Here is a 14667-nt window from a genome sequence, read left to right as displayed (position 1 = left end):
ACCAACGGTCTAAGGGGCGGGCCGGAGGGGTGTGGGCCGGAGGGCCGCGGTGTTCCGTGGGCCAGTTGCGGGTTGTCAGAACTGTCGCCACCGGAGTGGGGCGAGGCTGCGTCGCTCAGTCCTGGCCGTCTAGGGCCCACGTAAGGATGAAAACGCAGAGGACGCAGGGCCGCTGGAGGCGCAGGTAACGAAGCTAGGGTACAGTGGGGCAGCTGCTGGGTTTCTTCCGGGACCCGTGGTGCTGAATGGAGAGGACCGAGACGGAGCCGAGCCGCGGCTCCTAGCGGCGGCGCCGATGCCCGAGCTGTAGCTGCCAGACGAGGATGTGTGGAGCGCAGGCGGCGCGGGGTAGCTGAGAGGTCTCGGGCCCCAGGACCCCCGGGGCCCGGGATGAGTTAGCGAGGGCAGCCGCGGGGTCCAGTTCCGACCGTGACAGGCCAAGGCGACGGCCGCCGCCCGCCCGCCCCATCCGTGCAGAAGCAGCTACTCCTTTCCGCGCCCGCCCGCCCGCGCTCCCGGCCCGGGAGACCATGAGGTTCCGCATCTACAAACGGAAGGTGCTAATCCTGACGCTCGTGGTGGCCGCCTGCGGCTTCGTCCTCTGGAGCAGCAATGGGCGACAAAGGAAGAACGAGGCCCTCGCCCCGCCGTTGGTGGACGCCGAACCCGTGCGGGGTGCCGGCAGCCGTGGCGGGGACCACCCCTCTGTGGCTGTGGGCATCCGCAGGGTCTCCAACGAGTCGGCGGCTCCCCTGGTCCCGGCAGCCCCCCAGCCCGAGGCGGACAACCTGACGCTGCGGTACCGGTCCCTGGTGTACCAGCTGAACTTTGATCAGACGCTGAGGAATGTCGATAAGACTGGCAACTGGGCCCCCCGGGAGCTGGTGCTTGTGGTCCAGGTGCATAACCGGCCCGAATACCTCAGACTGCTGCTGGACTCACTTCGAAAAGCCCAGGGAATTGACAACGTCCTCGTCATCTTTAGCCACGACTTCTGGTCGACCGAGATCAATCAGCTGATCGCCGGGGTGGATTTCTGTCCGGTTCTGCAGGTGTTCTTTCCTTTCAGCATTCAGTTGTACCCTAACGAGTTTCCAGGCAGTGACCCTAGAGATTGTCCCAGAGACCTGTCGAAGAATGCCGCTTTGAAATTGGGGTGCATCAATGCTGAGTATCCCGACTCCTTCGGCCATTATAGAGAGGCCAAATTCTCCCAGACCAAACATCACTGGTGGTGGAAGCTGCATTTTGTGTGGGAAAGAGTCAAAATTCTTCGAGATTATGCTGGCCTTATACTTTTCCTAGAAGAGGATCACTACCTAGCCCCAGACTTTTACCATGTCTTCAAAAAGATGTGGAAACTGAAGCAGCAAGAGTGCCCTGAATGTGATGTTCTCTCCCTGGGGACCTATACTGCCAGTCGCAGTTTCTATGGCATGGCTGACAAGGTAGATGTGAAAACTTGGAAATCCACAGAGCACAATATGGGTCTAGCCTTGACCCGGAATGCCTATCAGAAGCTGATCGAGTGCACAGACACTTTCTGTACTTACGATGATTATAACTGGGACTGGACTCTTCAATACTTGACTGTATCTTGTCTTCCAAAATTCTGGAAAGTGCTAGTTCCTCAAGTTCCTAGGATTTTTCATGCTGGAGACTGTGGTATGCATCACAAGAAAACCTGTAGACCATCCACCCAGAGTGCCCAAATTGAGTCACTCTTAAATAATAACAAACAATACATGTTTCCAGAAACTCTGTCTATCAGTGAGAAGTTTACTATGGTAGCCATTTCCCCACCTAGAAAAAATGGAGGGTGGGGAGATATTAGGGACCATGAACTCTGTAAAAGTTATAGAAGACTGCAGTGAACATCACAATTACAGAAGCAAAAGTGACAGTCTTCTATTTTTGATATTTGTCCAAACAGGACAGGACATACAATTGAATAAAATAGGAACTGGTTTCTGCTTTAATACAAAAACAAAATCTTGTAAAAGGTGTCCAAATACATAGTAATCTTTTCCAATTATGTCTGATTAAGATTTAAAAGTGAAGGTTTCATTTTGGGAGTAGGGTTTTAAAGCTCCATCTGTATCTGCTAAAACTGATTATTGTTGATTGATAGAGGAGTGGAAATTTGATTTAAATTGCATCTATTAGTCTTTTTATCTGAAACTTTGTACACTTTTCCACTTTTAAAACCTATTTTAAGTACAGCAAAATTTATTTAAAACTGTCAAAGCAGTAAAAAGTATTACCATGAAATTGTTAGGGTATTAATGGAACAAACCCAGTTTCACTGTATTGACACACTTACTAGGAAGGGATTGCTTCACTGGTTTAATAATTAAAAAGTTATGTTTGTTAAAACACCCTGTCAGAACAGTCATTTTCAGTATTAGATTCCTGTACTATTGTGTTTTGAGTGTGCTTTGGAACCTTCATAGAACACACTTTCTTTTGGAATGTATTTGATTGATAAGAAAGTTTAAACATTGTTTTCACCTCAATGTAGAAATACAGTGGTTTTGTTTTTTTTTTCTTTTAGTGCTGACAAAATAAAATACTCATTTTTGCATAAAAAGGTTCCTAATCCTTTTGCAGAATAAGTTTTGTTTACTCTTTATACCAAATTTAGTGAAGGCATTCTACAAGTTTTGAGTTAGCATTACATTTTAATATTTATTATTGCTACATTGTATAATTGAGTTTGAAATAAAACCCAGCTCATGACAATGCATTCCCTGTGCAAGAAACTGTTTGGCTTTCAAATTACCCAGGCATAGATAATGAAGAATAAAAAGTTGCTGTGTAAGGTAAATACAGCCTAAATTGTTTTTGAAAGCCAGAAATGATACAAAGTTCAGTCATGCCAAAGTGAAATACTTTCTAGTGCCGGCTTTAACTTAAATCATACTTTTTAAAAGGACAGATACAGAAAATTATAGGAAACAGGTTTAAATTTTGCTCCATATTTAATGTAGAAGTTTCTAGAAGTTTCCCTTAATTTGTAATTGCATTCAACCAAAAATTTCTCATAAAAGACTAATTTCTGTGTAAAGATACTATTAGGGGCTGGGTATGGTGGCTCATGTCTGTAATCCCAGCACTCTGGGAGTCTGAGGCAGGCAGATTGCTGGAACTCAGGAGTTTGAGACCAGCCTGGGCAACATGGCGAAAAGCCATCGCTACCAAAAATACAAAAAATTAGCCAGGTGTAGTGGTGCATCTGTAGTCACAGCTACTTGAGAGGCTGAGGTGGGAGGATCCTTTGAGTTTGGGAGACGGAGGTTGCAGTGAGCCTAGAGCATGCCACTGCACTCCAGCCTGGGCAACAGAGCGAGCCTCCATCTCAAGAAAAAAAAAGTTACTTAAACTTACAACTATTAAATGGTAGTCTCAAAATTATTGCATCAATTTAAGATTCATAGTGGTTTAAGAGCACATATGCTCATCCAAGGTGAGGTAAATAGTTCTCTTGCTTTACGAGCTACCTTTAGACTTACCCTCACAGCCCAATCTGGTGCAAGATTTAGGGGGTTATAAATAAGGGTGAATCAGGAGGCTCTACCTATTTCTGCTATTCTGACCTGACATCACTAGTTCAAAGAACTAAAAACTTAGGTTATTTCCAGGACTGAGCTAAGAAGGCCAGAGTCTGAAGTAGTAGCTGTTTTTAAAACAAATAGATCAGCTCCTGGCTTTGGGGGTTAGTGATTAGATCAACAAATTTTTGTTTGTTTGTTTGTTTGTTTGTTTTTTGAGACGGAGCCTCGCTCTATCGCCCAGGCTGGAGTGCAGTGGCCGGATCTCAGCTCACTGCAAGCTCTGCCTCCCAGGTTTACGCCATTCTCCTGCCTCAGCCTCCCGAGTAGCTGGGATTACAGGCGCCCGCCACCTCGCCCGGCTAGTTTTTTGTATTTTTCAGTAGAGACGGGGTTTCACAGTGTTAGCTAGGATGGTCTCGATCTCCTGACCTCGTGATCCACCCGTCTCAGCCTCCCAAAGTGCTGGGATTACAGGCTTGAGCCACCGCGCCCGGCCAAGATCAACAAATGTTTTCCCTTCTGCGTTTTCTTTTCCTTTCTGCATTTCCTTCCTTTAATTTTCTTTGGCTGCCCTAAAATTTTTTGTGAGAAAAAAACCTGTTAGGATCTTCTCTTTGCCTCACATTTTAGGTGTTATAAATTGATTATGCAGGAGGCTGAGATGAGAGAATCGCTTGAGCCTAGGAGTTTGAATCCAGCCTGGACAACATAGCAAGACCCTATCTTTGTTTTTTTTGAAACAGAGTCTCTCTTTGTCGCCCAGGCTGGAGTGCAGTGGTGTGATCTCAGCTCACTGCAAGCTCTGCCTCCCGGGTTCATGCCATTCTCCTGCCTCAGCCTCCTGAGTAGCTGGGACTACAGGCGCCTGCCACCACGCCTGGCTAACTTTTTGTATTTTTAGTAGAGACAGGGTTTCACCATGTTAGCCAGGATGGTCTCGATCTCCTTACCTCGTGATCCACCCGCCTCGGCCTCCCAAAGTGCTGGGACTACAGGCGTGAGCCACTGCGCCCGGCCGACCCTATCTCTGAAAGAAAGAAAGTGATTAGGAAACACTGGCTTTTTTTGTTTTTTTGTGTGTGTAATAATATAATGAAGGCAATTTTCCTATCAGAGCAAATTGCCAGATTTTAAAAATTCCAGTTTTACTCTTAAATTTCTGTAAAACTACAAGATGTTTTAATATTTCAATAACTTACAAGAAATTCTTCAAAATTGAATTTTCAAAATCATTACTAAATAACTAAATATATTATATATACTTTCTGTGACAAAGTAAAATATAGAGTTGATGAAAAATACCGTATTTTATCTGGTGTATTTGTATCGTAATTATTTAGATTAATATTGGTTAGTAAAGTTCTTTCCCCTCTAAGTTCTATTTCAAGCTTAAATATGTCCTATTTAGTGAGACTGAGAAACAGTTTTGAAATTCTACCCCCGACACATGTACTCACAATTCCAGTTACTTGCATTCTTGAGAATTACTTTGTTTGACAAACACAACTTAGTGAATATTTATTTTGAAATTTTATTAAAGTAATGACAAAGCAAAATTTAACACAGAAGTATATATACACAGGTTGTATTAAACAATGTTTTAACTCTCAAATAGAAAAATATACACATTTATTACAGGAATCACAAACTTATCTCCATAAAGAAACTTTAAACTCCAGAGGTAAAAAAAAAATAAAAATCTCCAATTTCCCCCATGAGAATCAAAACTGCAATTTAAAAAAAAAAAAAATTGCAAATTTTAATTTTATACTTTAATGCCTTTGGTTTTAAGACAACAGTTAACAGAATCAATTTTAGATACAGGCATTTTTTAACCTTAATATTTAAAAGTCCAAAATTATATAGAATTAATCCAAATCATATAGTAAAGAATTCTGAAAACTGAATGTACAATTGGTCACATGATCTTTAATGACCTGTACACTACCATCCTGCATATTGGTTTCTTTTATGCTGTCAAATCCAGGTATATTGTGAACTGTAGTTTTGTTCAGTAATGAAGATAGGTGATCTCCATCTGTTTCTTTCTCTTCAGTTATTACTGACTCGTTTAAGTTATCTTTTTCCTCATTTGAGCAAGTAGCACTTTTTTCTTTTATAAATTCAGATTGCATTTTTGACTCAGGTTGCTGAGATTTTCCAAGTATCATTTGAGAAACATCAAGAGACTCTTGTTGAAAGCATGTAACTGAACCAAAGCTATCTATTTGTAGTGCTTTAACTGCTATAGATGAATCAGAATCAGTTGTAGAGGTGTTACAATGTTCTATATATTCCTTTTCAGTTAGAGGACTTTCTTCGTTTACCCTTTCTTCCTTTCCTTTTTCTTCCTTTCCTTGTAGCTGATCAGAGTTACCACATTCTTGCAACTGTGTCAAGAGAAACAACAAATTAATAATTATTTGAAATAATATAAAATTAAATTGTACTACCCTCTGGAAATAAAATTTTTAACAGTTGTGAGATAATAGCCCTTACACACCTGCAGATAAACTTCCAGGCTTCCTGTCAAAATTCATCCGCCAGCCTGGGCACTGTGGCTCCCGCCTGTAATCCCAGCACTTCGGGAGGCCAAGGCAGGCAGATCACTTGAGGTCAGGAGTTCGAGACCAGCCTGGCCAACATGGTGAAACCCCATCTCTACTAAAAACACAAAAATTAGCTGGGTGTGGTGATGCACACCTGTAATCCCCTCTACTTGAAAGGCTGAGGCAGGAGAATCACTTGAACCCGGGAGGTAGAGGTTGCACTGGGCCGAGATGGTGTCACTGTACTCCAGTCTGGGTGACAGGGTAAGACCCTGTCAAAAAAAGAAAGAATGAAAAAAAAAAAAAAAGAAAGAAAAAGACAGGCAGCATTTGAAGGATGACTTTTTTTTTTTTTTTTTGAGATGGAGTCTTGCTCTGTTGCCCAGGCTGGCACAATCTCAACTCACTGAAACCTCTGCCTCTGGGTTCAAACAATTCTGCCTCAGCCTCCCAAGTAGAGGGGATTACAGGCATGCACCACCACGCCCGGCTAATTTTTGTATTTTTTGTAGAGGCAGGATTTCACCATGTTGCCCAGGCTGGTATCTAACTCCTGGCCTCAAATGATCCACCTCCTTAGCCTCCCAAAGTGCCGGGATTACAGGCATGAACCATCACAACTGGTTTGCTGCCAGTCTTTTTTTTTTTTGAGATTGAGCCTGGCTCTGTCGCCCAGGCTGGAGTGCAGTGGTACAATCTTGGCTCACTGCAACCTTTGCCTCCCAGATTCAAGCGATTCTCCTGGTTCAGCCTCCAAAGTAGCTGGGATTACAGACACCCACGACCACAGCTGGCTAATTTTTATACTTTTAGTACAGACGGGGTTTCACTATGTTGGCCAGGCTGGTCTCACTCCTGACCTGAGGTGATCCGCCCACCTCGGCCTCCCAAAGTGCTGGGATTACAGTTGTGAACTACGGCACCTAGCCTACTGCCAGTCATTTTTTAACAATGTAAGCCTGGCATTAATATCCTGATTATATCCTTTCACAACAATAATCCATACTTTTCAACATGGTCTACAAAACTATTTGTTATTCTTATAAGCACATTGTTGAATTTCTTGAATTTTCTTGAATTCCTCTAATTTTTCAGAACCGCCCTTCTATACATATGTCTGTCGATTGTGGTAGTTACTAAATTATTTGCATCTTCAATACTGAAGACTATAAAAATGACTAAAATTAAGATTGAATTAGAAAGAATGTTATGACATAGTTCCCATGGTTTGAGAGTCAAAAAAGATTGTATGTCCCCGGACTAGTACTCAAACTTCCTAAGTGTTATTCTCTCTTTGTTTCTCATTGTAGGGTTATTTTGGGATTAAATGAGATGACGTGAAAATCATAAACACAGCAGAGTGTTTAGCACATAATAAATACACAGACAAAAGGCTTTTCTTGGCCGGGCGCAGTGACTCACGCCTGTAATCTTAGCACTTTGGGAGCCCGCGGAGGGCGGATCACGAGGTCAGGAGATCGAGGCTATCCTGGCTAACACGGTGACACCCAATCTCTACTAAAAATACAAAAAATTAGCCAGCCATGGTGGCACGCTCCTGTAGTCCCAGCTACTCAGGAGGCTGAGGCAGGAGAATCTCTTGAACCCAAGAGGCAGAGGTTGCAGTGAGCCGAGATCACGCTACTGCACTTCAGCCTGGATGACAGAGTGAGACTCCATCTCAAAAAAAAAAAAAAGACTTTTCTTCTCTTAACATCACTCTGCTCTACCATTATGTTCATTTTGTTTAAAGTTATGACATTAAGAAATCAATAATTCGTTAGGTTTTAACTCTGTGCTTCATTACTCCTCTATAGAGCCCACAAACTTCCTTACCTTTGCATTAATTTCAATCTTATTATCAGTAACTTGAAGAACTTCAATTAATGGTGGGGTCAAGGACGTACACTGTTTGAATGGAGAGCTCAGGACCTCTTCAAGAAACTCATTAACATTTTCTTCATTGACAAATAACCTTTCCTAAAATAAAAAGGGAAAAAATATTCTGCCTTATAAGTCACACTTGACACAGTTGTATCTCAAAGCAGCTCACAAAATTTCTCACATTGTTCAGGGGTACATTTTTTAAAATGTTTATTTTAATGTTATTCCTATGAGCTGTCTTGGAAAAATTTAAGTTTGGTATTGTACAGAGCAGTAAGAGTTGTACTGAGAACAAACATAAATGTATAGGAAAAGAACCTAAAAGAAAGAGGTCTTGGTACTTTGTCTATTAAATCTGACCTTTTAGTATTTCTTTTCTCTCTTTTTTTGTTTGTTTTGTTTTGTTTTGTTGAGACATAGTCTCACTCTGTTGCCTATGCTGGAGTGCAGTTGTGTAATCTCGGCTCACCGCAACCTCCGCCTCCCAGGTTCAAGCAATTCTCCTGCCCCAGACTACCGAGCAGCTAGGATTACAGGCAACCGCCACCACGCCGGGATAATTTTTGTGTTTTTGGTAGAGACGGGGTTTTACCATGTTGGCCAGGCTGGTCTTGAACTCCTGACCTCAAGCTATCTACCTGCCCTGGCCTCCCAAAGGGATGGGATTACAGCTGTGAGCCACTGCACCTGGCCTCTTTTAGTATTTCATAAGAATAACATCATCTCTAGGGCTATAAATGGGATCCCAGATACAAAATATAATTCAGCTTTAAAACATTTCCTAATGAGGTGGCTAAGAAATATACATGAAAGGATCTATTCAAATTTTGCGTGACCAGTTTGCCTTATAGTTCTTGGGCAGGTAAGAGCTAATAATTACAGTATTTTATTTAAAAGAAGTGGTGTGTTTTTTTGTTTATTTTTGTTTTTGAGACAGTCTTGCTCTCTCACCCAGGCTGGAGTGCAGTGGCATAATCACGGCTCACTGCAGCAGCCTTGACCTTTCAGGCTCAAGTGATTCTCCCCTGCTTCAGCCTCCAGAGTAGCTGGGACCACAGAACATGCCACCATTCTCGGCTAATTTTTGTATTTTTTTGTAGAGACAGGGTTTTGCCATGTTGCCCAGGCTGGCCTCAAACTTCTGGACTCAAGTGATCCACCTGCTTTGGCCTCCCGAAGTGGTGGGATTACAGGCATGAGCCACTACCACACCCAGCCTTTTTTTTTTTTTTCCCTTGAGACAGGGTCTCGATTTGTTGCCCAGGCTGGAATGCAGTGGCACTCATAGCTTCCTGCAGCCTTGACCTCCCTGGCTCAAGCAATCCTCCCACCTGTGCCCCCAAGTACCTGGGTACCTGGGACTATAGGTGCATGCCATAATGCCCAACTAATTTTTACATTTTTTGGGCCAGGTGTGGCAGCTGACGCCTGTAATTCCAGCACTTTGGGAGGCCAAGGCAGGTGGATCACTTGAGGTCAGGAATTCGAGACCAGCCTGGCCAACATAGTGAAACCCTGTCTCTACTAAGACTTCAATCACTTGAACCTGTGAGGTAGAGACTGCAGTGAGTCCAGCCTAGGCGACAGAGTGAGACTCTGTCTCAAAAGAAAAAAAAATTTTTTTTAAAGTTTTTTGTAGAGACAGGTCTCACTTTGTTGCCCAGGCTGGTCTCCAACTCTTGGACTCAAGCTATCCTCCCACCTTGGCCTCCCAAAGTGCTAGGATTATGGGTGTGAGCCACTACACCCAGTCAAGAAGTGTATTGTATTTTTAAGCACTGGGATACTCCAGTGTGACATCAGCAAACTGTACAGTTATTAAAAGAATGAAGTAGAAAGCATATGTTCAGGGCATTTTGAATCTACGCTCCAGAGAAAAGGTAAATTATGAAAAAAAAATAGGTTGGGCACAGTGGCTCATGCCTGTAATTCCAGTACTTTAGGAGGCAAAGGCGGGTGGATTGTTTGAGCCAGAAGTTCAAGACCAGCCTGGGCAACATGGCAAAACCCGTCTCTACAAAAAATACAAAAATTAGCCAGGAGTGGTGGCATGCACCTGTGGTCCTAGCTACTCCAGAGGCTACGCTGGGAGGATGGCTTGAGTCTGGGAGGTTGAGGCTGCAGTGAGCCATGATTGCACCACTGCACTCCAGCCTGGATGAGACAGAGTGAGACCCTGTCTCCAAAAATAAATAAATAAAGAATGAGGTAGATTTCGAGATGCTGACATGAAAAGATTTCCAAACTATTACTAGGAAATGCAAAAATCACTCTTTTACCTGAATTCCAAACACAAAGCAGTTTGTTCATGTCAAGTGAATACAGGTATACAGTTAGGGTGTGGGGAGAATAACCATATTTTAAATTACTTAATTTATAAAAGCAGTTCATTGTTGCCCCAAATAAAAATGTTTTCCTCTGTACTTTTATATAAGCAAATTTTGTAATTACAAAATAAACACAGCTCATTGTTTGGTCCAAATAGGTAGAAAATATCAGAAAGAAACAAGTTTCAAGTTATCTTCTATTGGGAACATATATTCAGGGCAACTTGAATATGTGTCTCCCGGGTTGCAGTTCTCTATTTTGGCCCAAATAAACTCTCTCGACACACACACACACACACACACACACACACACACACACACACACACACCTTTTTTTCTTTGAGAGGGAGTCTTGCTCTGTCACCAGACTGGAGTACTATGGCGCCATCTCGGATCACTGCAACCTCCACTTCCCAGGTTCAACAAATTATCCTGCCTCAGCCTCCCAAGTAGCTGGGACTACAGGTGCGCATCACCACGCCCAGCTAATTTTTGTATTTTTAGTAGAGACGGGGTTTCACCATGTTGGCCAGGATGGTCTCAATCTCCTGACTTCGTGATCTGCCTGCCTCAGCCTCCCAAAGTGCCGGGATTACAGGCATGAGCCACCATGCCTGGCTGTATATTTTTCTTCCATTAAACAGTATTTAAAATCGTGAAAACCTACCAAAACAAAAGTGAACCTTGGGAATAGAAAAATTTTACATTTAGAGTAATTGGCCTTGCTATTATTTGAAGATCCAGAGTAACACTGTGTTACAGAAACATCCCCATCAAAAGCATTTCTAAGGTTCATGCCTCTGGAAAAAGACATCATCTTTGACTCATTGCAAATAATACACCAAATATTTTAATTTTTAGTTAACCCAAGGAATATATAACAGAAATGGTTATGAATAAGATACAGAAGATTTGCGGCTGGGCGCGGTGGCTCACGCCTGTAATCCCAGCACTTTGGGAGGCTGAGGCGGGGGGATCACGAGATCAGGAGATGGAGACCATCCTGGCTAACACGTTGAAACCCCCTCTCTACTAAAAATACAAAAAATTAGCCGGACGTTGTGGCAAGCACTTGTAATCCTAGCTACTTGGGAGGCTGAGGCAGGAGAATCCTTTGAACCCAGGAGGCGAAGGTTGCAGTGAGCCACTGCACTCCAGCCTGGGCGGCAGAGCCAGACTCCGTCTCAACAACAACAACAAAATAAATAAATAAAATAACCTCTTCCCAGAAGAGGTGCAGTTAACGTATGTACTGTTAGGTTCAACAAATATTTATTACACTTTGTTAAATGCTAGTCATTGTGCTAAATATTAGTAGGGACCTAAGCATGATTACGAGATGCAAAGTGACATAATCTCAATATCATATAGCGCCAATCCAAGGACAATACCGCCAAAATCTTAGACTAAAATTAAGCAGCACCATATGGCCCAAAGGACATTTGAACATAATAACTGTGTAACTGGAAAAGTAACTGGCTGAGTTACTTTTCCTCTCTGGAAGTAAATTATTATTCTTCTCTACTTTCTAAGCTCGGAAAAAATGATTTACTAACTTCAAATGCCCATTATAGAGTGCTTTTTAAACTTCTTTGTGTTTCAAACCCCTTTTAAGAATATAACTAAAAGTATAGCCCTTCTCCCAGGAAGAGATCACTCCCTACTTTTTGCATACAAATTCAGAGGTCTACGGCTCCCTGAAAATTCATTTAAGGTCTCCTTCCGAGTCAATGGACCTCAGGAAACAACGCATTCGAGGTAACTTTGAAGATCTGAAACCCATCCACCAGACGCGATGCGTGTTTTTTTTTTCAAAATACGCTTAACAAGCATGACATCTTTCATCATGTGCATCAGTGCAAGTCATTACAAGAAAAGTTATAATGGAAAATGCTTTGTTTAGGATAAACTGAAAGGGTGCCCGTAATGGCAGTTGTTTTTTTTTTGTTGTTGTTTTTTTTTTTGAGACGGAGTCTCGCTCTGTCGCCCAGACTGTTCTGCAGTGGCACGATCTCGGCTCACTGCAACCTCCGCCTCCCGGGTTCAAGCGATTCTCCTGCCTCAGCCTCCCAAGTAGCTAGGACTACAGGCGCCCGCTACCATGCCCTGCTAATTTTGTATTTTTAGTAGAGATGGGATTTCATCATATTGGCCAGGCTGGTCCAGAACTCCTGACCTCGTGATCTGCCCGCCTAGGCCTCCCAAAATGGTAGGATTACAGGCGTGAGCCACCGCGCCCGGCCCGTAATAGCAAATTTTTAAAGTGAGATGGGATATTTCAAATATGAGGACTCTGTAAAGAACTGTTACCTCCAAAGAATCGTTGTTTACACCATAATACCACTCTCTCCAATGTCCATGGCTCTCTGGAGATTTTGCCAGTTCTATCACTGCATTGTTTGAAGAAACGCTAATCACAGGTTCTGTGGTACTCAATTTATTCTCTGGAGCAAATTGCAAAAAGAAGGAATAAACTAAGTCTTGTGTGGAGAAGCGTAATTTGTACCAGAGGGGATTCAAATCTCCTTGAAGACTTTGCGGCTGGATCTGAGGCACCTGAATGAGCAGAGTCAAGGTTTCTTTGTCCTGATTACACAGTAACGGAGGACACAAAGGCTCCCCGCTCTTGGTCCCGGGACCACCCATGGCGCGGGCTGAGCGCTCGCAGCGCTTGCCCTCCGACTCCTCGCGCGTCTCCACACCGGTATCTCCGGGCGCACTCTCTCTTCCCGCATAAGACTCCCAGGCAAGGCCCCGGCAGGACGTACAAAGGGAGCCTCCGCCACCAGGTGAGATCTCTCCTCCGGGAGATGGTTCCTCCACGCTGCCCGGAGGCGACCCCGCGTGCCTGCTCAAGTCCTGCTCCTCCGGCTTGGGGACACGCTCCTCTCCAGCGCCGGCTGGCGGGGACGCCACCTCGGGGTCGCCCACAGTGGTGACCCCAGAGCTCGCAGCCCCAGCCACGCAGGTATCGCGGCCTCCGTCCTCGGCGCGACTCCCCGCGGGTCCCGCCTCCCCTTCGCGAACGGAAGCGCAGGCCTGGCCGTCAGTTCCGGACGGGTCCAAGGACTCTTCCGGCGCGGCGGCGGCGACTGCGCCGGCGACGGCGGGATCCCGGCGCGCGGCCGGCAGTACCACTGGCAGCGTAACCACCAGCTGTCGCCGGGCCTTGTTGAATTGTGCCTTGCCGCGGCCGTCGTCCACTTGGTACGGGAGCGAGAGCCGCAGCCGGTAGTCGGGTTTCCTTGAGTCGAGGCACAGCAGCTTTCCCGTCACCTCCAGCGCCGCCTGCTCGGCCGAGCGCAACAGCGGCAGTTCGATGGTGACCACCAGCTCATGGGGTACGGGGCTCGGGGCTGAGTCCCTGGAGCAGCGGTAATCCTGGAGGTCCACGTGGTGGCGCTGCACCACGCTGTAGCGGGGCTCGGTGGGGGCGGGCTGCAAGGCCGCTTCCGGAGGGGAGGGCGCTCGGGGCCCGGGGGTTGCAGAGTTCCGGGTGGTTGCTGGGTACTGGTAGGGGTAGGGGAAGTCCGGGAGAGGACTCTTCGGCTCTCCCTCAGGCCTGGCCAGGATGACCCCGGGCAGGGGTGTGCGCAACACCGCAGCCTCGGGGGTCCCCTTATACTTGGCTTTCAGGGTCTTGGCATTCCTGCGGTCCAGCTTCACGCCGAACTGCTTCTCGACGGCCTCCAGGGCCGTAGCGTCCAGCATCTGGCTGAAGCCCTCGTGCCGCCGGGCCAGCGCTAGCGCGTCTGGATGGAAGACCACGTCGTAGACCATGTATCGGCTGCTGCTGCGCCCCGCGTACTCACGGCCTGGCGCCAAACTGTAGGGCAGGGACCAGTGACTGCCAGGAGCTGCACCCGGGTCGTCATCGGAGCTGGGCCGGCTGCTGGGCGCGCCCACCAGCGCATTGCTGCAGACGTTCACGAAGCAGCGCCGTGTCCCGTCCAGGCTGGTGCGCAGCACGTGCCCCGGCTGCGGGTGCACGAACCGCACCTCCACCCCGCGCTCACGCTCTAGCGCGGTGATCTCAGCCTCGTAGCGCCGCCGGTTCTCCGGGTCGGTGAGCTCCTCGGCGTACTGGGAGAACATTCGCCGGAACTCCGGGTCCTGGAAGGCGGAGGTGAGCTGCTGGACCTCCTCTCCACTCAGGTCTAAGTCCTCCAGCGACGAGGAGGCCTCCGCTTTGGCCATATTGACCTGTGGCTTCTCGCCCTCTGGCCAAGGGGGATCAATATGAGACTGGGTTGGGGGATCCGCCTTAGTCTCTGGGCAGCGGAGAGTGACGCGGTGGAGGTCGGTAACGGCTGGAAAATTGAGCCTTGAGCAGTGCGTGCTTGTTGCCATAGT

The 14667-nt window shown here is 45.8% G+C and overlaps 2 protein-coding genes and 1 long non-coding RNA gene across 5 annotated transcripts in view; 2 read left to right on the top strand and 1 right to left on the bottom strand.

Moving 5' to 3' along the window:
* MGAT2 (alpha-1,6-mannosyl-glycoprotein 2-beta-N-acetylglucosaminyltransferase) lies at positions 1-2746 on the top strand. Its single transcript, XM_023222671.3, has one exon. The coding sequence runs from the start codon at positions 531-533 to the stop codon at positions 1872-1874; it is 1344 nt and encodes a 447-aa protein (XP_023078439.1). The 5' UTR covers positions 1-530; the 3' UTR covers positions 1875-2746.
* Positions 2747-5061: 2315 nt separating this feature from the next.
* Positions 5062-14598, bottom strand: DNAAF2 (dynein axonemal assembly factor 2). Of its 2 annotated transcripts, XM_023222677.2 has the most exons (3): positions 12625-14598; positions 7940-8083; positions 5062-5944 (listed from the first exon to the last, which is right to left on the bottom strand). In XM_023222677.2, exons 1-3 carry the CDS (start codon positions 14509-14511, stop codon positions 5423-5425), a joined length of 2553 nt encoding a protein of 850 aa, XP_023078445.2. In that variant the 5' UTR covers positions 14512-14598; the 3' UTR covers positions 5062-5422. The 2 variants fall into 2 exon arrangements, with proteins under 2 accessions (XP_023078445.2, XP_023078446.2); XM_023222678.2 differs by lacking the exon at positions 7940-8083.
* Positions 13513-14667, top strand: part of LOC111549520 — a 61499-nt gene continuing 60344 nt past the window's right edge. For both annotated transcript variants that reach the window (XR_002733759.2, XR_002733758.2), the window contains exons 1-2: positions 13513-13655; positions 13951-14440. This is a non-coding gene — a long non-coding RNA (uncharacterized LOC111549520). The remainder of the gene's footprint in view (positions 13656-13950; positions 14441-14667) is intronic.

Source organism: Piliocolobus tephrosceles, chromosome 6 (genome assembly GCF_002776525.5).
Source record: "Piliocolobus tephrosceles isolate RC106 chromosome 6, ASM277652v3, whole genome shotgun sequence".
NCBI lineage: Eukaryota > Metazoa > Chordata > Mammalia > Primates > Cercopithecidae > Piliocolobus > Piliocolobus tephrosceles.
This window is presented reverse-complemented; position numbering and strand designations above follow the sequence as displayed.

Coding starts and splice junctions, on each gene's coding strand:
- MGAT2 (XM_023222671.3), top strand. CDS start 531: ATGAGGTTCCGCATCTACAAACGGAAGGTGCTAATCCTGACGCTCGTG.
- DNAAF2 (XM_023222677.2), bottom strand. CDS start 14,511: ATGGCCAAAGCGGAGGCCTCCTCGTCGCTGGAGGACTTAGACCTGAGT. Junction 8,084..12,624: donor TAAACAACGATTCTTTGGAG/GTAACAGTTCTT, acceptor TTTTTATTTTAG/GAAAGGTTATTTGTCAATGA. Junction 5,945..7,939: donor AGATTGAAATTAATGCAAAG/GTAAGGAAGTTT, acceptor CTCTTGACACAG/TTGCAAGAATGTGGTAACTC.